Genomic DNA, 21828 nt, shown 5'->3' on the forward strand with positions numbered 1-21828 from the left:
TGCCCACATCCCATGAAGAGATTCCCATATTTGTATAGAAATGATCTCTCCCCGTGAGCTCAGACTGATCTAACGCATAACACGTGTGTTAACAGAAGTGGAGCGGAGCAGCTGAAGTCACCCTGCATACTGAACATTTTCTGTGTTTTCACTGTTTTATCTGGAAATCAAACTGGTGGCTGATTAAGAGCCAAGATAGAAAACCTCGCTAACATTCGCTCTCTCTCTCGTGTGTGAGTGTGTGTTGTGCAGCGATTACTACAGCTCTCAGACTGATGCAATCAGCAGCTAAAGAGGTTGAGAGAGAGAAAGAGAGAGAGTGTGTGTGTGTGTGTGTGTGTGTGTGTGTGTGTGTGTGTGTGTGTGTGTGTGTGTGTGTGTGTGTGTGTGTGTGTGTACCCAAATACAGAATGTTTGCATGTGGTTTCATCTAGAGAGATGAATGCACCACACACACACTTCATAAATCACTTTTTATCCGGCAATATCAGTGTCAGGCAGCAGATTCCTCTCTCTCTCCGTCTCGCTCTCACTTTGTACTTTTCTTCTCAGCTTTTTTTTAATGCCTTTCTTTCCTTTATCTCCACCTTTTTATCTCTTACCTCCGCTCTCTCTCTCGCTCTCCACTTCTCACCACAAACACACACATCCATTCAAATCCCACAAACTGCACCCTCTTCCCTTCCCCTCTGCTGTTCACTCAGTTTGCTTTTTCTCCTCTTTCCATTCGTCCATCACACATAGGAAGTGGGTGCATTAGCAGAGCAAAGATGGCCTGATGGAATTAACGTCCATTATCTGACCATTTACAGGATGGAGAGCGGGATTAAAGAGGAAGAGGAGGACTGAAATGATTGAGATCTCACCACATCGGGCGGTGTTTCTGCTCTCAGCTCTGCAGAACAAACCACAGTCTGTTTGAAAGCATGTTTGTGTTGTCTGTGGGGCCGTTTGGTCACAGCAGGCAAGAGGCAGGGCAAGTGTGATAGGATGAGGTACTTGCTTACTTATTGCTTGTGGTGATAACGAGTCTAAAATTATTTTTATCATTGTCCTGCAACGCTTTTAAAAGACTTCAGGCAGTATTCTGTCAAGTTTGCCTCTTGGTGCTTTTGGGTTTTTTTTTTTACTTTTTTTCAATTGCCATTTACATGCTCATCGAGAAAAATCAATGATGTTTAAAGTAATTCAACTACATTAAAAAAGAGCTCTGTATGTGTTTTAAATCAGATAAGCAGAGAAACCAAGAGATAGATGTTTTTTCATTTTCCAATTTGATGACAAATGGAAAAAAATGCAGATAAGAACAGTGAAACGTACTGAGCGTGTATAAAGTAGAGATGGCACGATACCACTTTTTTATGTCCGATACCGATATCATAAATTTGGACATCTGCCGATACCGATATGAATCCGATATAGTGTTTTTTAATCAACAAAACTGTTTTTTAAAATATCTTGCTGCATTTTGCAAGTCTGCAAGTTCATACTCAAGTTTAAAACAACAACTACACTAAAGCTATTCTGTTATACCTGTATACAAAAAAAATATTTCATAGTTCAGCAATACTGATCAATCTAATAAACTTAAACCTACACCATCCTCACTATTCTGGTATTTTAAAGAGTACTTAGCGTAAATATTAAGCAACCTAACTAATAGGGTTCCAACTCCCAGCAACAACAAAAATAAATAAATAAAAAATAGGGAACCACCCCTCACACTCCACCTCATGATGCTTAATCGACGTAATCAACCTTAATTTGATGAAGTGTGAAAAAAATGCACAGAAATCAATTATTTTTCAAGAAATATTAAATAGATTCAACATCTTTCTTCAACAAAATTGTAGACTGCACAGATGGTACCTTCCCAAAGTAAAAAGTACTATAGCTTACTAGGGTATATATATTAGACTTAATAGTGACTATATACAGTAATTGACTTCTATTCATTTTACATCAAATTAAAACTTTGGGTGTCAGATAATTATTTATTAAAAGCTCGACATTTTAAATGAGAATAAGAAAGAAAAGTATGTCTTTGTGCCCCCTTTTCCCTGTTCATGCCCTATCGGCCCCCCTGGCTAAACTTTGCTAGATCCGCCCCTGCACAGTTACCAGCGTCAGCTACGTAGAAAAAGATCCTGGAGTAGAAAGTAATATTAAATACATTCTAACAACAGCTTATCAAGCTTAAACGTGCTGCTGTTGTTCAGCCGCTGGTTTCCTCTTTCTGGTGCAAAGTGGGCCAAAAGCAAACTAGAGACACGGACTCACGACAGAAAAGCCGATCAGCTGATCGTTAAGCAGTTTCACGATTGAAGTAGCAGCAGGAGAGCGAGAGGCAGTCGCTTGTTAAGCTTAACGCAGGAATGCTTTACAAACATTCAGAGGTGGACTTACACACTTGCTTTACTTCTCTCGGGGATAACTTTGTCGGAGATGAAATGCCGGGTTGCTAGCGAAGCTCCAAATGCTATCCAGACCACCGACAGGTCCCGCATGCCACAGCCGCTCTATCACGTGATGCATACTGCTCCGACGTGCTAACGTTCTGAGGTGAGTTACGGCGTGTTGCAAGTTTTGTGAGGTGCTTTCGTGATATTTAATGGATCGGATTACACTTTTTATTTTTCTCCGATATCCGATCCAGTAATTTAGGTCAGTATCGGACCGATACCGATACGTAATATCGGATCGGTCCATCTCTAGTATAAAGCAACTGTTGCCTCATGGTGATTTATACTGCAAGGTAAAGACCCTAAAATAATACAGAGGAAACCCAAACAACACCCTATGAGCAAGCATTTGGCAACAGTGGGAAGGAAAACCCCCCTTTTAACAGGAAGAAACCTCCAGCAGAACCAGGCTCAGGGAGGAGCAGCCATCTGTCGTAACCGGTTGGGGAGAGAGAAGGAAGACGTTTATGTCAAATACAGCCAGAGATTAATAATAACTAATAATTAAATGTGAATAAACAAATACAGTTAAAAAGGTGAGTGAAGGTACATCATGGTAATCAGAGTAAAGCTACTGCAGATTGAGGGTCACCTGGTCCAGCCCTAACTATATGCTTTATCAAAAAGGAAAGTTTAAAGCCTAATCTTAAAAGCAGAGATTGTGTCTGTTTCCCAAATCCAAACTGGGAGCTGGTTCCACAGAAGAGGCTGAAGGCTCTGCCTCCCAAGTTCAGTGAACTGTTACTGACCCATGTTTACTGTGCTTTATCAAAGACATACTTGAACATGATGTGTCACCGGTGACTTCTGGGATGTTAGAGGTTAACACTCTGGTGCAGAATGACCACAGCTCACAGGGAACAGATGGTCTACTGTGAGCCCAGTCCTGGATGAACAGTGTCATATGTCATGAGTATCCAGTTTATATGCGGATTAAGTCCAGATTATATTACTATATGTGGATAATCCATCTACAAAGACAAGAGGAAAAGGAACCAAGATGCATTAAGGACAGGCTGCAATCCCTCAGAGCCATCGTGGCCATGCGTGATGTAAGAGCCACTCTTTACTATGTGCTGTGGAGCGATGCTTCTATGCAGAATCCATGTTTGAATTCAACTAGTTCCATATAGACAGAGGATATGTTTGATGTTTCTGTAATCTGCTATAAGAGCAATGTATTTGTATAAGCACAAGAGACAGTTAACTAACAAGGGTAAAAGAACTGTAATCAAATGATACAAAACGCTGAAAAGAAAACATGTTTGAGAGCAGACAGTCGTTTCCTCCAGCTTTCCATCAATCTGTCTGAAGCACTTGAGATCAGCAATCAGCCACACAGCTGACTGATCGATAGAGTCTGCAGGAAAACAGAAGGACACATCAAAACAGCCTGCTAAGGACACAGAACAAAGTGTACGGCCCGGCACCAATGCTCAGTCACTTCCTAAAAAACATAATCTGGAAAACACGTGCTACGTGCTGCCAGTTGGTCTAATTATTGCCTAATTATCTATTTAATGTTGAACCTTAATTACGTCCAGCTGCATATGATATACAGAGTCTGCGTTTTGAATCTGTGGTGCGCTAATTCCCGCAGACAAAAATCGCTGGAATTTTGAACGGAGATTTGCTGGACAAAGCCGAGCGAGGGGATGATCTACTCACAGATGGAAAGATAAGAAAAAAAGAAGGATTTTGTTCAAATAAATGATCAGTATGGAGCTTGGCTTATCGTAGCAACGGAGGCTGAAGTTTTAGAATCGGGCTGAGAGAAACAGAGCGAGAGTAAAGTGTATCTGTAGTGGTGTGTTAATCCTCTGTAATCTGTTGGCCTCTCTGCTAGAGCAGCGCACACACTCAGACACACTTCCTCAGGAAAATACCTGCAGCTAAAACATGTTTGACCATCAAAGTGGAAGATTGTACAACACCATCATCCCCTCGCACACTGCAACTCACACACAACATCGCCCTGACCTCATTCCTCTGTGTACGAGCAGATACAGAGCCACTTACACACTCTCCTGCTCTCTATCGCTATCTCTCTCTCTCTCACACACACACACACACACACACACACACACACACACACACACACACACACACACACACACTGGGTGGCAGTAGCCTGTGGGCGTGCAAGCAGCTGTGAATAATTGTGTTTACAGATGGTATATGTACGACCTGTGGGTGGAGAGAGAGAAAGAGCCAGAGTTGGTCTTCTCGCCCTCACAAAAGCAGACGGGGATGGCATTTAAACTGAACCTCACTCCCCCCCTTCCTCTCTCTCTCCCCCCGCTTTTTATTCCTTGCCAATTTCAAACATTTCACCTGAGTTAGCTTAATTGGCACAAGTGTTAACGAGGCATTGAGAGCCCGAGCAGAACAATGAACGGTGACATAAGTTTAAAAAAAAGATGGTGGTGTGTTTAAATGTGTGACTAATGAATAATTTGGGTCTATAAAATGAAGCACTTTATTTATACCTGAGGGAAACTGGGCTTTAAACACTAAAAACAAACAGTTACTGTGTATCATGATCTCAGTGAAATATAGGACTGAAGCACGGAGCAAAAATCAGATGGGAATTAGATTCTCAGCAGCAAAGATGTGTAATCATTTCTCAGGAAAGCCTCAGAATGCTGTTATTCTATTTAATCTTTTGGCATTTTTTTTACTTCATATGGATAAACAAGTTTTTCTTCCTTGAATCTTTCTATTTTTTAATGCATGGATTGGTTTATGTTATTGAACCTAAATGAGATTTTTCCAATACACAGTAGAAACACAGGGCTGTGGATAGTAAATGTGCATAATTTTATGTAATTGACTTGTTTTATGGCCATACTAAAGTAGCTGCACCCAAAATACAGTATTGTACAGAGCTAATGAGAATGATCACCCCCAGCCTGCAGGTGAAGTCAGAATCAGCTCATCCAAACATGAAGTCACTTTTTCCATCCTCCTTTACTTTTTCTGCTCACCATTTATCGCTTTGGCCTGCATCTGACCGGTAATTTGTCCTTTGGCATGTATCAAACACGGCGAAGTGCGGTGCTCTAATAGGTGCAGGAGGAATGATTAAGAATTGTGTTGATCTTTAATGCCTACTATGGCTAGCTGCCATGTTATAAGCAATGCCACTGCTTGTTGCTGGATTATAACACAGTTAAAGCATAAAAGACTCATTCAGTATGTTCAGAAAGTCGTGCTGAATTTTTTCACAACTGCCATAATGAGCGGCTACAGCTAAAGCTAACATCACTGGTACACGTAAAATATACATCATTTGAATTTATGATGGTTTACAAGTCAAATAATTAAATAAATTAGAACATTTTGAAAAAGAAAAACTCTCAGGTTTCCTTGAACAGAAATATTAGTACCCACATACAAACTTGATTTATATATAAATCTGAGATGAGTCAATGTGCTAACATCATGGTAATACAAGCTAAAAGAGGCTAATATTGTGAACTATTTAGCATTTAGTGCTAACAGGGCACATCAAGTCTGTTTACAGTCATCAGTATCAAGGTAGCGCCTTAACTAACTGCTTCAAGAGTTGATGTTTGGATGGACCACTGTGATCCCACCCATTGGATTATGCATAAAGCCAATGAGCATGAGTTCCATATTGAACATGCATAGCTTGGGTAATCCTCAATTCTGGGACATGGAATTATCAAAATTTTTAAATGGACTAATTGTTTTATTAAATATGATCCGAAATGAGGAAAAGTAAAGACAAGAAAGTATCTAATAAGGTCAGGGCCGAGGACTCATACACCCCTCAAACTGGTCTATGGACTGGAAGTCTTTTTGCAAACACAGATACCATCCCCTGATGGCCACGGCACAGAAATTGCCTTCATTTTTCAGACCTGAAAGTTACAACACATTACACCAACTACTGTCAAGTCATGCACTTACCTGAATTTGCTGTGGAGGACTGTGACTGACGTGAAAGCTGCTGCTATTTCTATAACGCTTGGAAGTTGTAATACTGAATTTAGCAACAGTTTAACACATGCACGGTGCTAAATCTGCAATTTTAGCTAGCTAACAGTAGAATAACAGCAGGTGTTGATGATACATCCTCCCTCCCTGTCTCCCACACAACTAAGATGTGACCATGCTAGGTAAGTGCTTCACACTCTGGTGGCGCTTTGATGGTTCAGAGTTCTCCGTCACAAAAAGCACTCTGTGTAGTTGCACTCGGTTATGGGAACATACTCGTGCACTAAAAATAATGAGTGTAAGTGTGGAAGTAGATCAGTTGAGACAACATATAAATGCTGCTTCGTTTGTTTCTACCGGTCAGTATTATCAAGTTATTTTTATAGCTCTGTTTAGAGTTTCTATGTCAAAGGTACAAATCTTACAGTCAACACAGTGATGCTGTGGTAATAATGTGGGTCACAATGTGCCAAGTTTACGTTTAGCTGTTAGCATATTACAAGTTAACATAATCCATCCAGCGTTACTTTTCATACCTGATGTTATTTGATTTTGTGATGATGTAATATGCTTACCATTATGTAGAATAGTATGATCCCCTTATATATCACTTTAAATATTTCATCGTGCTTTACAAGTTACGATAAAAACACTACAGCACATCGTGTTCAGCTGGAGGAACGCTAACATCGTTAGCTTCAGTAAACAGTCTACAGCTAACAGGCTCAGACTGATACACTCACAACCTGTGAGGACTATGAAGATATTCAGAGCTGGTTTTCTGTAAAAGATAAACAAGGGACGACATATATGTATATAGAAAGAAAAATCAACATGCTAACATGATGACAGGTTGACAAAATGCTAACTAGTGAAGTCAGAGCGCAGAATATTGTGTTAGCTATTCCCTGTTAGCCTCCCTCTGCGGATCTATAAATGCAGCTGATAGAGGGTTGGACTCGGTATGATTTACATAATTGGGATGTTAATTCATTAAGCCGTGGGACTTGATTATGTTGCATATTGATTGTGTTGTGCTGCTGTGAGGTCACACACCTCTTTAACGAAGGTATGCGCAGCGCAGGGAATTGTGGGAATTTGATTAAATATATTCGCCGTTAACATTCCTGCTGACATGCCGCGTTTTGACATACAGGGCAAGCGAGGTGTGTGTAATGAAAACAGTTATAATGTGTGTGAAACCCAGCGGTGCTGATATGCTTTTAGTCGTGCGCCTGTGTGTGTGTGTGTATGTATATATATATATATATATATTAGTGTGTGCAAATGTGCCTCTGCTTCCCTATGGGTTGATGGATGGATGGAGGAGGTGAAAAGAGGAGTAGAGGGAGGGGAAACTCCACCTGGTCTTACCGTTCTCCGGGTGCTCCATCTCGCCAATGCTGCCGTCAGGTGTGGTCCGCTCGTAGTGGTCCTCCGGCAGAGCCAGAGGCCCGATCCGCGGCCCCGATGATGACTTGGAGCTGGGGGTCTCCGACTCCTCCAAGCCGCTGTCGTAATAGCTGTGCTGGGATGCGTCCTGCAGATCCTGCGCCTGATTGGCCGTAGAGAAGGTCACTCGACGGTGGGGCAGCTGTGATTGGATGACATAGGGAAAGCGACAGGGTTAGTTTCGTTTCTGAAACATTTAAGGTGAATCACTTCAAGTTAGTGTTGTTTATCCGTTTGATCTGATGCAGCTTAAATGATTAGAGACATCAAATAGAAGCTGGACTGTAAAAATAACCTTAAAACAGTCATTTGCTCTATTCTCACTTCAGGTTCTACTTTGATTCTGCACCTCACACTTGTCAACTTTCATCTCATCACATTTTAAATCTTTGAATCATCTCTTCTCAGCGATGTTATCTGCAAATGCTTTAGCGTTAAGCTAAACCGGCCTTTTAACAAAGAACAATTGATGAGATTAAAGTGTTTCCAGTTTATTGCACTCAGTAACGTCACATAAATTCAGCAGCCGTAGCCAATAAAGGTTTTAACAGATATGAACTTTTTCATATCTGTCTTTTCTGTTCTGTGCTGCTGTAGGCTGCTCCTAGAGCTGGGCGATATGAGATTTTTTCATATCACGATATGTTTTTTTCATTTCAGGCGATAACGATATCTATCACGATATAAGCCAAATAACTATATTTGTAAGATTTAAATGTGCCGTTGCTCACAAGTAAAATGTGAAATAATCAGCAGCTTGTTTTTATTTAAATATTTATTTCCCATAATAAGTTCAACAGGGTAGATGTAGTTAAGGAACATGAGACTTTTTCAGATAAATAAAGGCAAATATTGCAAACTACACAAAAGGCAGCCGCTAAAGCGTTTAAGTTTCAAAATAGAACAAACGAAACAGACTACTAAATTGTCAATTCCACTTAGAAACAAAATATTAATTCTAAAAATAAATCTTAGTTTGTTTTACAGAAGAACAGACAAAACTGACTAACTTTTGTCAATATCAAATAAACTGAGAACTAAAAGGAAATTCTCAATCTCTCCTTGTTGTATAGCTTAGCTTTTCAAACAGCTTTAACAGTTACTTTAGTCTGACAAAAGCCGAATGACGAATTAGCGCTTCCAGTCAGAGACTGAGGCTACTTCCACACGTACACTGGTATTTTTGAAAACTGAGATTTTCCGTTTTCGTTTTAAAAAATAATCCCGTCCACACATAAAGGCAGAAATGAAGGAAAACGCTGCTATGAACATGCCAAAGCAGCAGGTGGCGCTAGATTCCTAACCGTGCAGAAATGTTGGCCAATCAGAAGTCTAGAAGCCTCGGTGGGAAAAAGTAAACAAAGCTGCGGCATAGAAGCAGAACCGAGTCGTATGTGTGGACGGACAGTAACTGTGTGTATATGTAAGCATTTAAACACTGCAGAGAGTAGAATTAACAGTAACAGTATTGTAGAAATTCATTTCACCGAAACAATAACGTGGCGCACAGTGTGACGCATGCACCAGTTTATTGTATTTCCAGACTTGCTTTCGGCACAATTTACAGTGCACGCTACTCTATTTTTTGTCAGACTTGAAATAGCCGAAATACCTTCACACTACGGAACTTCTATGGCTCTTCCGTTCGAAAATCTCTCCGGCATTGGAACCATTATCTGTTTTCTCTTCGGTCACGCTCGGTTGATTTTTCTAGTCGGCACACTCATTTCCTCCATTACCCGCTGGCTGCTTCCCAAACAAACACACGTGCGGCTTGGCACTTGTGCTGTACGTAACAAGTCACGCGACGTGACGCTGCGGCTGTGATTGGTTCGGCTCTGCGCTACTTAGTTTGGATTGGCTGACCTTTTTTTTATTTTATTATTATTTTTATTTTATTTTTTAAGAGGACAAGAGCGGCGAGGTCTATCGCGATAGCTTAATTTCTCTATCGAGTAAAAGTTATATCGCGATACATATCGTTATCGTTCTATCGCCCAGCTCTAGCTGCTCCAGAAGAAAAAATGTGCTGGTCTGCACCGCGGCAAAGTTCTCAGTTTATTTTTTCTGACAACAATTCAAAAGAAAGTAATTCGCTTTGATTATTGAAATAACAAACTAGCAAGTAATTTCTAGAATGTGCAATAAAATCACCGAATGTATTTCCACCACACAACACTCGGCCTAGACTGTGGATGTTGCTAAAAGGCTACGTTCACATAATTTCTCCACAAAAGCCAAAGTCAGAAGCAATTTCAGACAAGTGCTTTTCCAGTGAATAACTTTGAGATTCTCACAGACCGACTGCTATTAACCCAAACATCTCTGCTTTCACGCTTGGTGAAAATGTGTCCAGTTCTTTTTTGGCCATTGCAGTTAAGGTGGCAGTGCAGTGAATGCAACAAATAAACCGGCTCCTGGAGTCATCTACAGAAAAAGCAGATGGAATAGAGAGATGTACAGGAGCAGGGCACAAACCCGAGTCAACCTCTGAAGAAATATAAAATACTGAAAGAATCAGGATGCTACAAAGAGCTTATTAAAATATAGGCTGCAAGTATACAAGACTGATTATTTAAAATATGTGGGTTACGTTTCATTCCGCACATTATTAAACCTAAATAAAATAAATGGTTTCGTTTGCTTTGTTATGCATTTTCTACTCGCGCGTCCTCAAGTTTCCTTCCACTGACTGGCGTCTGTAATGAGACATCAGTATTAATAAAAGCAGCGGGCTGAACACACACTTAACTGCTCCATTTACTGTGTGTTTTCTGGGGGTGGAAGGTAACTGTCTGACTTGTGCGTTGGATGGTTTTGTAATTAAAATACAATTAGCCTCCCTATAGCGCTGTGGGGACGCTTGCCACCGCTCACACACAAACACACATTGTGCAAATACACCGAGTGCTGCCAAACAAACTGTCCTAATTCAAAAAGGCACACAATGCACGGTCAAACATTTCAATCACACGCATCTGACCAGCCAGGCTGATAAAAAGCAACATCCCTGGCTTGGCACATACTCTGTCACCATGGCAACTGGCCCCTATCAGGACCCTGAACCAGTAAAACCAGCAGATCCGTGCTCATCACGCAGAAACAGTTTTTTTTTTATCTTTATCTCTACTTTTTTAAGCAGCTTTTTTCCCCCTTGCAGATGCTGACAGGTTCACTGCCTTACTTTAGACTGACAAACTGTCCTCCCTTCCAGTTTCAAACCAGTAACCAAGCGGCGATCAGACTGCATCTTAATCCTGCCAATTGCACTTTTAATTTCCGTCTTAGTTGAGAGACTTTAGCTCACCAGCCACTTTCTCTGCTGTTTGAATTCTAAATAGTATGAGTGGCTCCACTACAAGGATTTGAAAATGTGTGTAATTGTTCAGCAGGCAGGTAAAAGCGGCTGAATTAATGTCAGAATGATGGAAAATGTTCAAAACTCAACCCGCGGTGGAGCTGTCCTTTAAACTGTGTGGCCACAGTGTGCTGTCAAGGCATCAAAAGCCCCAGATCCCCGGTGCTTCAGGCGACGGGCTCCTCTCCAGGTAAACACATTCAAATACTCAGTAATAACCAGACTCGCTGCAGATCTGTACAGTCACACTGGCTGTCTTTTTCCCCCAATATAATCCCTGAAATGGTGGAGCTCAGTGAGTCTGCTATTTGTAAAGCCAGATTCTACCTAAAAATGTCACCATATCCATTTTTGGTTTCTCTGCATCTTCTCAGTCTTATTCACACTGCCACAAGGAAGACTTCCTATGAAATTATTTGATTTTTGGGTTTTTGTGATGGTGGCATGAACCTAGACAATAAAAATAATCTTCTAACCTTATGCTGATGTCACTCTGACTTGAGTAATATAGACTTAAATAGGTCTTGTGAGGTTCTTTTACTCCTATCTGAATTACCAACCGTACCGACATCACTGACAAGACAAAACTTTTCTCTAACCCAGCAGTGCCCAACCCTCAGGCCACGGACCGGTACTGGTCCGCGAGTCGTTTTGTACCGGGCCACGAGAGTTGAGGCTCGGATGTGAAATTGATTGTTTCAGAGTTTTTATTAGTTTTTAGAGTTATTTTTTAATCGTTTTTATCGTTAACTCTGTTTCCCTTGGTCTTCTCCCTTGTGCTATGAATAAATCTTCTTTTTTTGGTACCGGTATTGGTTTTATTTTGTTGTATTTATCCACTACACCTTAAAGGCCGTAAACTGGTCGGACATAAACTGGTCCATGGTGCAAAAAAGGTTGGGGACCGCTGCTTTAACCTATCCCATAGCCCACTTTGGGGGCTGAGCTACATTTCATTAGACTCCAAACACCCTAAAGATTATAACTGGGATGTGTTAGCTATAGAGTAAACTCTTAAAACAACAATAACGTCAGCAAAAGCACTGATGTAATTGATTTCAGCCGAGGATCGTGTATATACAGTAATGTCTTGAGCCACTCATCATGTCTTTATATTTTGCTTCCAAAGAGCCAAACTTTCATGGAAGTCTTCTAAAGTGGTCTTGAGCGGTAGTTCTCCAGGTTTTCTGTCAACCATTTTCAGTCCAATCCATTTTCAGAGGGATTACTTTCTTGTTTTTTTAACGTAACACTCACTGAACACTGAGCTGCGAATCACTCCAGTATAAAAAAAGACAGCTAAGGGATGAACCAGTGCTGTGTCTAAGCAAAAACCTTTTGATGTAGAGGCCAAATCCAGGGTATTTACATGACTCAAAAGAACAGGAACAATTTCTGCACAAACAGCAACATTTTAGATCAGTGTGAAGAATATTTCAGATGAGCAAGTTACAGATAAATACACATCACCAATGTTTCATTCCTGTCTTTTAGTCGGGACTTACTTTACATGGAAATGAGTTTTGTGAAAAACACCTGTTACATCCTGGGACTTGCTGCCTGAAGTGTTGGAGAGACATCACAGTTTTGGAAAATGTTTTTGTGGACTCTGATATAAAGAATACGCGATCTGTCAGGCTGATAGAACTTATTATTTAATTTTTATTTCATAAGTGGTCTTCAGTCATTTTCTTCCCTGTCTCAGCTCCTACCTGAGACCCTGCGGCGTCAAACGGGCATGTCTGAAAAAGCTGCAGAACAAAGTCGGGCGTTTTATTACAACTGTTTTCGTCTGTTTGCTGTGTGAATCACATCTACGTGTAAACAGAGGAGAAATGAAGTGGATCAGATCCCTTTCTGCCCGTCACCTCCAGCACACTCGCTTTGTTCCCTTTTTTTGTCCTTTTTGTTTTTTCGCTTGTGTGCTTGTTTGTTTGCCGGAAATAGAAATGCTATCTCAGCAGGTCGCACCATGAGAAAGTGGAGCAGATCAGAGGGGAGGAATCTAAAGACCAACCAACATCCACATCAGCCTCTGCCACAACACCTGCCGCCATCTTGGACCTCCATCCCTTTTGTTTCTCCTGCTGCCCTATTTTCAGTCTACTCTTAACCCTGAGAGGCAGCGGGCCTCCACTGTAGACTGTTGGTGTTCAAAACACAGAATTACTGATTTCCAAGACTTATGAGTTTTTAGGGGAGATTAAGCTTTTTTTGCTGTTGTACAGCCGAACGAGCCACGCATAAAATAATATTCAAGGCAAGAAAGAAGTCTCAGAGGGAGCATCAGCATGGTGGACAACAAGCTCATGAATAATTTGAGCCAAACACACTGAATGAACATTTGCTACAAACAGACTGGACCCACAAAGACCTCAGACTGGCAGTCGAGAGTTAAAATCAATCATCACACTGATCTAGTCGAGAAATCCTCCAAGCTAAGCAAAATAATGCCTCCCAAATCTTCCTCATTAAAGTTACTGAGAGATGCTGGTCAAAACAGCCCGATGAATTATTTCAGATATATTTATTTACACACCAACAGCATAAAAATAGAAGCACTGATATCAGCAATGCTGATATCAATGGACATAAATGCGGGAATAGGGTCAGAGTCTGTCACATTTCTGTAAAACTTCCAACAGAAAGCCTGAAGTCTAATCTCAGACATCTTTAAGAAATTTTTAAGGCGTTTATTCTGTGATTTTGATGATGCCACAGAAGTGATGAAAATTTTGACATGTTAGAGGTTTGCATGAACTGTGTATCAATGTGATTTAGCACCCTAACACGTTAACATAAGAATGACTGATTGAGTCCTGTGAGTAACTTTAAACATCTTCAGACAACTAAAAGATGCAGTCTGCATGAATGATGGTCACTATAACTCCCTTGTATATGCACTTTATCTCTGATGTATTATTATTACTTATATATTGTTGTTGGCACACAGGCCTCCACTAAATGCTGGCATTATTCTGTTTTTTAAATCCTGAAACATATATAAAGGACACGAGTGTGTTCCATGAATGCACTGCAGCAGCAATGAAGGTCAGGAATTAAGAATTCAAGGAAAGATAGCTCATCACAGCCTCTTTCCTCCACAGCAAACTGTTAATGCTGCACTTTGATGGAAGTTTCTAATAATTTGTCCACTGAAGACTATTTATTCAATCATCTGCAGGCAAAATGCACGCATGCACTTTTATTTAAAACAAGAGGGCATGATGAACCATTTTTCCTTGAATCCATAATAACTGACCTTCATTACCATTGCAGAGTGCAGCACCACTGAGGCCGTATGCAAGACTTCACTGTCAGGGAAAAAGTAAGAAAAGAAACAAAGAGATGATTGCTTTGATACTTATTCATGGAGATAAAGAGCAAGCAGCATATATTTTTACGTTTCCCATAAAATAATTGTGCAGGGTTTGGGTTGAGGCGTATAAAGAGCAGAAACAGAAATGGAGGAGGCGAAAGAGAAGAGGATGGAGGACAACGAGGAGCGAGGAAAAGGAGCAAGAGGAGGCCAGCTGTGGGTTCAGGCTGATAAGCCTGGGTCTCCTCCTCTTCCTCTCCCTGCTGCTTGTCCTCCTGCAGGAGGTGATAGAGGAAGAGGAGGAGGCACATTCACTGGGCCACATTGTTCAGAGATGATTAAAAACCAATGAGAGGAGGAATGCACGACGCCTCGCTGGCTGTTTGTCAGCCGAGACACGGAGAGGGAGATAACTGAGAGAGAGAGACAGCGTTTGTGTGTGTGTGTGTGTGTGTGTGTGTGTGTGTGTGTGTGTGTGTGTGTGTGTGTGTGTGTGCGTGCGTGCGTGTGTGTATGTGAGAGATCCTCATTACCTCCCTCTGTGGGAGATAAGAGTGTGTGAGGTTGCATTGTGCATGCTTATAAAAGTCTGTCCTTATCAAGTATGCATGCACACACACTGTCAAACCAACACACTGACAACACACACTTATTAACGCATACTCGCGGACACACACCCACACACTCGGCCCACAAGAAGAGCGGCTGCCAGCGATAATTCGACACAACTGTGTTGAATCTGAGTGGAGAATGAATGAAGAGTGGAAAAAGAGATGGAGAGAGGGGAGAGAGAGATATGGCTCCGAGCATCAGGGCAGAGAAATGCAGAGAGGCAAAGGTGCATGAATAAAAACATGTAATATGCTGGTGACAAATTAAAGGAAAACCCCGCACCTTTGACTCCCTCTGGCTCTGTTAGGCTTTGGGGATATTTTCCTGGCGTGGTTTGTTTACTCCTCCCCAACAAATCAATGTGATGTTGCTCTGAGTGATCACCTGTGATGCTCCATGATGTGGGAGTCGTGTCTTTTAGGATGATAATGAACAAAGCGATGTAAGTGTGAATGCAAACTAACACGTTTGTTGTGGTCATTTTCCTAAAGAACATTGGCGTCACATTTAGGTCCGTAGGTTTTAGGACGGTGACACATTTCTAGACTTTAAGATTTTCGTCCAAACTACAAGCCTCTGAAATCAGGGAGTGTTTAGAAAAACCGAGACATGTTAACGTGTCGCCGTCCAGAAACGTTTGGACCCAACTGTAACACGGGTACAATGAATGGGTAGAAAAATCTTGATAAACTGGTTCATCTCCTGCATAAAAAGCAGTCTAATAAATTATTGAAAACTGTCTGAATCCATTTCAGGGACTGGCCTAACCCAATAAGACGATATTATATATAGGGCACTACAGGCCTCTATTGACCATCACATTATATGCCTTTTTCATCTGTCCCTAAGCACCCACAAAAATTATATATTTTTGTGGGTGCATATTAAACGTTTGTGGGGCCTGACTGTGGGTCAGACAATAAAGGACATTTGAATATGTTCATTTGGGCTTCAGGGAATAATAATGAGGAACCTGCTGGGTAGCGGTGCCAGGACTGTGTGGAGATATTCTCACAGTTCTCCTTCGCTTGATTGGTTTCTCTGAATCAGTAGTTGTAAATGTGAGCATGGATGCAGAGACTGGGAGGTCTACCGATTGAAAAGTCGGTCGATCGATTCCCTGACTACTCCGGTCTACATGTTGCAGCATCCTTGGGCCACATGCTGAACCCCGAGTTGTTCCTGTAGCATCCATGGAAGTGTGCGTGTGTGTGTGTGTGCTCGCTCAGGTATAAAAAGATGTAAAAAGCACAAGACTAGCGGTCCAGTTATTATATAGCCCTGTGACTGACAGCTCATAATAATCCTCATTATCAAAGCTGACTTTGGGCTGGGCAAGTATGGCCAACGCCGCGCAATAATAAACTGCAGTGCAAAAGCAGGCTTCTATTACACACTTTTTTACATGTTAGTTATTTAAAACAGAATAAAATGAATTCATGTTGGTAACCTTTACAATAAATGTTAAATGAGGCTTTCCATAGCGAGCTGCCGTGCAAAGCGCTCCTCCAAGCATCTTGAGCTGCTCAGGGTTCAAGGCTTTGTGAAAGGAAAGCTCCCAAAAATGAGGTCAGCAGGAAAGTTACTGCAGGACTGAGTCATGAGGCCACACGCTAATTTCCAATCTTTTTTTGTCCTCAAAAGTACTTTTGTGGGGGTTTTTTCAGTTAATCAAATTCTGTAGACCTAAATAATACAAAAGGCTTTCAGGGCTCCCCGAGTGTTGTGGTGATTTCACCCAGTCGATAATGAAGCAATTTTATACATTTTAGCTGAACCACTATCAAAACAGGAGTTGGCTACAGTTCATCAGTGTCTTCTTCTCTGATGCCGATCCGTCAGTAGATGCGTGAGGGCAGTTTGGCCCCAATGACCTCACAGGGCTGTTCTGATGTGGTTTTGGGGTTCAGGCAGGGGTTGGGCTTATGCATTTAGTTGTGAGGGTTCAGGTGAGCTGAATGAAATGCATCGTGTCAGTTAGTTTTTATAGAGCTGGGAAAGCACTAACATGTGCAACAGAACACGCTGCCCTGCAGCCAAAACAGCACTCTCTCTCTCGTCTCTCTCTCTCCCTGTTGTTCCCAAGCAACTCTTCACTTTTTCTCTTCATCATCTTTCCACCCTCCCTCTCTCTCTTTCAAAGTGAAGGTTGTGAGCACAACGCTGCAGGCGGTGATTGACTCTCTGTGAGAAAACAGCGTGCTGTACAGAGCTGAGCAGGTGTGTGTGCATTTCCACTTAGGCTATATATATGGAACCATACACATGTACTGTTTATATAATATGAACACATAGAGGGACACGGAGCATCTGCCTCCAGCTCAAACTTTAAGTGTACAAGTTGGAGTTTTTCTACACTGCTGTCCCACCACCAGCTTAAAATGCACTATGTGGCCAAATGTATGTGGACTCTAATTTTGTTTCCACCGTGAGGGAGACAGCAGTCTGTTGTCCCGTTGCACCAGGGTAGGTTTCTGTGCTTTCAAGCATTGGATCTGCACGTTTCACATCTTTGGGGTTGGAATTGGAATCATAACTATTAGCCACACCCCATGATCCATGCATCAGTGATCAAGCACACATCTCCGACTGCCATTCTCCTAGTTTAAGAGGATTTTTTAAAAGGAGAATAAACACTTCCTGTTGCACTGTATCGGGCTGATAAAATGAGTCAAAGTGCAGACTGATGGAATCTGATTGCTGATAATGGACATTGATCAGAGAGCAGCAGAAGCAGTGAAGCAGCACACAAACAGCACCTCTGTGTTTCTATGTAAAGTTTCTACATGAAAGCAAATGAAGACGCTCCAGCAGGGAAATTAGTTTCCATCAGAGCGCAGACACACAAAACATATGCAAAACACACTCGTTATGTATGGCATTATTTTTGTGCCACTATTCTGAGCACACGTAAAAAAAATTGAGCGCACGTAAAAAACATTTGCAGGTGCAAGTGTTGCATTTTGAGGAGGAATTTATTTTGAGCAAACAAAAGCTAAATTTGAGTGAACAAACTTCATGCTGCGTGCAAAAATATGTATGTGTGTAATATGTGTTTGCTATTATCCATACACACACACACACACACACACACACACACACACACACACACACACACACACAATAGCAGCCCCTCTCGCTCAGTTTTTGCATTTGCGTTTGCTCGCAATGTGTTGCTTGCGCTCTCAACATTTCTGCCCGTGCGTGCTCAACTCTTTCTCTACACCGTTATATTTGTTCCACAAAACCAGCCAATCACAGTCTTGGATGCAAAAAATCAGATTGGCTGTTTTGGTCTCCAATCAGCTCAAAATGACGAAATGCAATATCCCAGAATCCATTTCGTCAGTGGCAGAGGAACACAGAGTGGCGGAGTTTGAAATATTACTCTTTCTGGGTCACAAAATAAACTTTTAAGATATTTTCATGTGAGAATGTAGCTGTGTAAACTTCAAATACCTGCTCGATTTATCAAGACATCACATATTTGCATAAGTGCTCTAACATTTTCGGAGATGCCTGTTACCCACCAGCATAGCTGAACTGGCCGTTGGTGGGCCGATGGTGATTTTTCATTTTTATGTTTGTTTGTTTTTCTAACTTTATAAACAATGAAAGGTGGTGGATTAGCCAATTGGTCATGATCAACTCTGGGCTGGACCAATTACAATACATCCGTATTGAGGGAAAAAGGAACGCGATTCGTCCTGTACTTCAGCTAGAATGAAAAAAAAGACTCAAAGCTGGAGTTATTCTGTGTTTTTGCTGCACAGCTGCCTCTTCTTCTCTCATTCTCTCCCCCTCTCTCTCCTGTTGCTACTTCAATCATGAAACTGATCAATGATCAGCTGATCGTCTCTCTTGTTTGTTTATCGCCCACTTTGCGCCAGAAAGAGGAAACCAGTGGTGGTCGCGCTAAACAACAGCAGCACGTTCAAGCTTGATCAGCTGTTGTTAGAATGTACTTAATATTACTTTCTAGTATCAGCTGATGTTTGCTGGAGCCACAGCTGTAAAAGCTGCTGGCCATGATATCGGTTTGGATACGTGGTGAGAGGAAAACATGAAGGTGATACAAATCATACATATATACCAACAAGACAGTGTACATCACTGTCACTGTCACAACAGCGTTTGTTTTAGTTCAAAGGCTTTATGGTTTTTCGTATAATACCTGGTGCTGGTTTTGTCAGTTCAGCCTTATATATTATGTTTAACCTGAGTGACCACCCGGTCAGCTGGTGGGTAACAGGCATCTCCGAAAACGTCAGAGCACTTATGCAAATATGTGATGTCTTGATAAATCGAGCAGGTATTTGAAGTATATAATGGTGTAGAGAAAGAGTTGAGCGCACACGGGCAGAAATGTTGAGAACACGAGCAACACATTGCGAGCAAACGCAAATGCAAAAACTGAGCGAGAGGGGCTGCTATTGTGTGTGTGTGGATAATAGCAAACACTGAAATACATTTTTTGCACGCAGCAATGAATTTTGTTCACTCAAATTTAGCTTTTGTTTGCTCAAAATAAATTTCTCCACTTGCACCTGCAAATTTTTTTTTTATGTGCGCTCAGAATAGTGGAAAAAAAATAACGCCATAGTTATGCATGTAGGATTAAAAAAAAAAAGAAGCTCAGAATCAAACCTTAAAGGTTAAAATGGGCAAACAAAGAGGAAATGGGAAACGTGTTTCCTCAATCTTCATTTTAATATTTTCTCTCACTTCTTCTTCCCCTGTGCCACCGAGCCACATTGTTGTACAAAACCTATAGAAAACACAAACGCGAGATAGACTGTTCCACTGAGAAACGTGTTCCTTCATTACCACAAACATACAGGCTGTAGTTTATTTTTACTCAGTCGTATAGACGCCATCCCGCTGCCACCACTGAGCACCCAAATCTTTCAGAAAAAACACAACAAAACCACGACTACGTATGTAACTACAGTTACAAGCTGTTTTAGGAACATTTAATTTAAAAAAAAAAAATCGCGAGGTGTTTCAAACGTCTTCAGGAGGAACCGATGAGTTTGCAGCCGAGAGCCAGCCACGGCGGCCACGTTTTCTGGCTTCCTCGCCTTTTGGTTTACACAGAAAAACACAAATGTGACCTCTATATATCGTCTAATAGCAAAACAAATGATATTAAATACATCCTGAAACTTTCAGTACTGTAAACGGAATCTGCATCTCACATCAAAGACAAGAAAATAAAGATTACAAATATTGGCATGATGCATCTTTCACTGCTTTCAGTGCAGCTAACTAGTGCGCGACAGGCCTGTTTTCACTTTAGATCAAATATGTTTGAGTGTTTAACTGGCATGATGAGTCTACATATTTACAGTATTTAGCAGCAGTGTATACAGCACTTGAAACTTTTCCTGCTCAGAAAATCTTTTCTGGTTCTAATTAAACAGTAAGGCTTTTATCTTGCTGCACTTAAAGCATCGGGAGACCCTGTGAACTCAGTTTTACTTCTCATATTGCTCCATGGCAGTGAAACACAGGCTAAACAAACCCTTTTAGTGCAGACAGACTCTAAAGGATTCACTATATGACAGCATTTTTTGGCCGTGCAACATTAAGGCTACCAAAAAACCTGCCCGCACAACGGCATGAATAATATTTGCCTCTTGTCACTTTTCCAACTTTATCACAGCGACCTTCCCATGCAAACGTGCTGTGATGGCAGAACATCAACATCAACTATCAGTTTTTGCAAGTGGCCCATCAGTTTGTTTGCTCGCACACTCAGAGAGCAGCGCACAGCGGGAGAAGTTTTCTCTGCATATTTGATTTTGGATGCCATTACAGCCTGTGTGTGGACCTACTGACAAGAGTCACTATCCTCCATCAGATTTTAAATTGTGTCAGGTAACAGAAGCTGCAAATTTCGATTGGCTGTTCATCATTTAACCCTATAGTGGTCACTACAGTGGACAGCTATTCAAAGGCTGTTTTCTTGTATTTGTGTCAGTGTTGCACATAAACTACTACATTGGACACTGATGTGTCACTCCACACCCTCCCTCCCAAGCATTCTTCTGCCCTGCAGGTGTGTGTGTGTGTGTGTGTGTGTTCGTGTGCGCGTGTATGTTATCACTGAGCCAGTAAATCTAGTGTTATACTTGCAGAGCACATGGACCCATAACTCAGGAGCACACTCACCTCTGGCAACATCAAACACACATGCACAAGTCATGTCCCTACATACACTACAGGGTTGTCAAAATGTGGACTACACAAACACATACACACACACACACACACGCGCGCGCGCACAGATCCCACTGAAATCACAGTCCTGACAGGACTTTTCTGGGTGGGGGGCGGGTGGGGTTGTAAACAAAGCTGACATTGACAGAGAAACTGACGCAGCAATCCACCGAAGTCTGACGCCACACACAGACACACACAGATCAGGGAGATGAACATGAGTACGCCTTCGTCTTCACTGCGTATTTTTTAATTTGCTGCCTCGCTGCTCTCTCACGTGCTGCTCAAACTGAGACAAAAGTGAACGAGGCGCTGACAAGTGACAGGAACAGCCCCCACCCACACACCCACGACCCCCCTCACCCCTAGAAGTGACCACTGTGCATATTCGCAGCATTCTTGTGCGCCTATGCATTTATGACTTGCTGATGTTTTTGAAC

At 41.6% G+C, this 21828-nt stretch overlaps 1 protein-coding gene across 4 annotated transcripts in view; it reads right to left on the reverse strand.

Moving 5' to 3' along the window:
- Nucleotides 1-21828, reverse strand: part of LOC147337394 (protocadherin-1-like) — a 231765-nt gene that overhangs the window by 109609 nt on the left and 100328 nt on the right. For all 4 annotated transcript variants that reach the window (XR_015130823.1, XM_086304704.1, XM_086304701.1 and 1 more), the window contains one exon: nucleotides 7800-8019. Coding sequence is in view for 3 of the 4 variants with exons in the window: in XM_086304704.1 (XP_086160830.1) it covers nucleotides 7800-8019 (220 nt within the window). In the remaining variant the exon portion in view is untranslated. The remainder of the gene's footprint in view (nucleotides 1-7799; nucleotides 8020-21828) is intronic.

Source organism: Aulonocara sp. 'chitande type north' Nkhata Bay, linkage group LG2 (genome assembly GCF_057382095.1).
Source record: "Aulonocara sp. 'chitande type north' Nkhata Bay isolate Kocher_YH1m ecotype deep benthic linkage group LG2, A_spYH_male_GT1.1, whole genome shotgun sequence".
Taxonomy (NCBI): domain Eukaryota; kingdom Metazoa; phylum Chordata; class Actinopteri; order Cichliformes; family Cichlidae; genus Aulonocara; species Aulonocara sp. 'chitande type north' Nkhata Bay.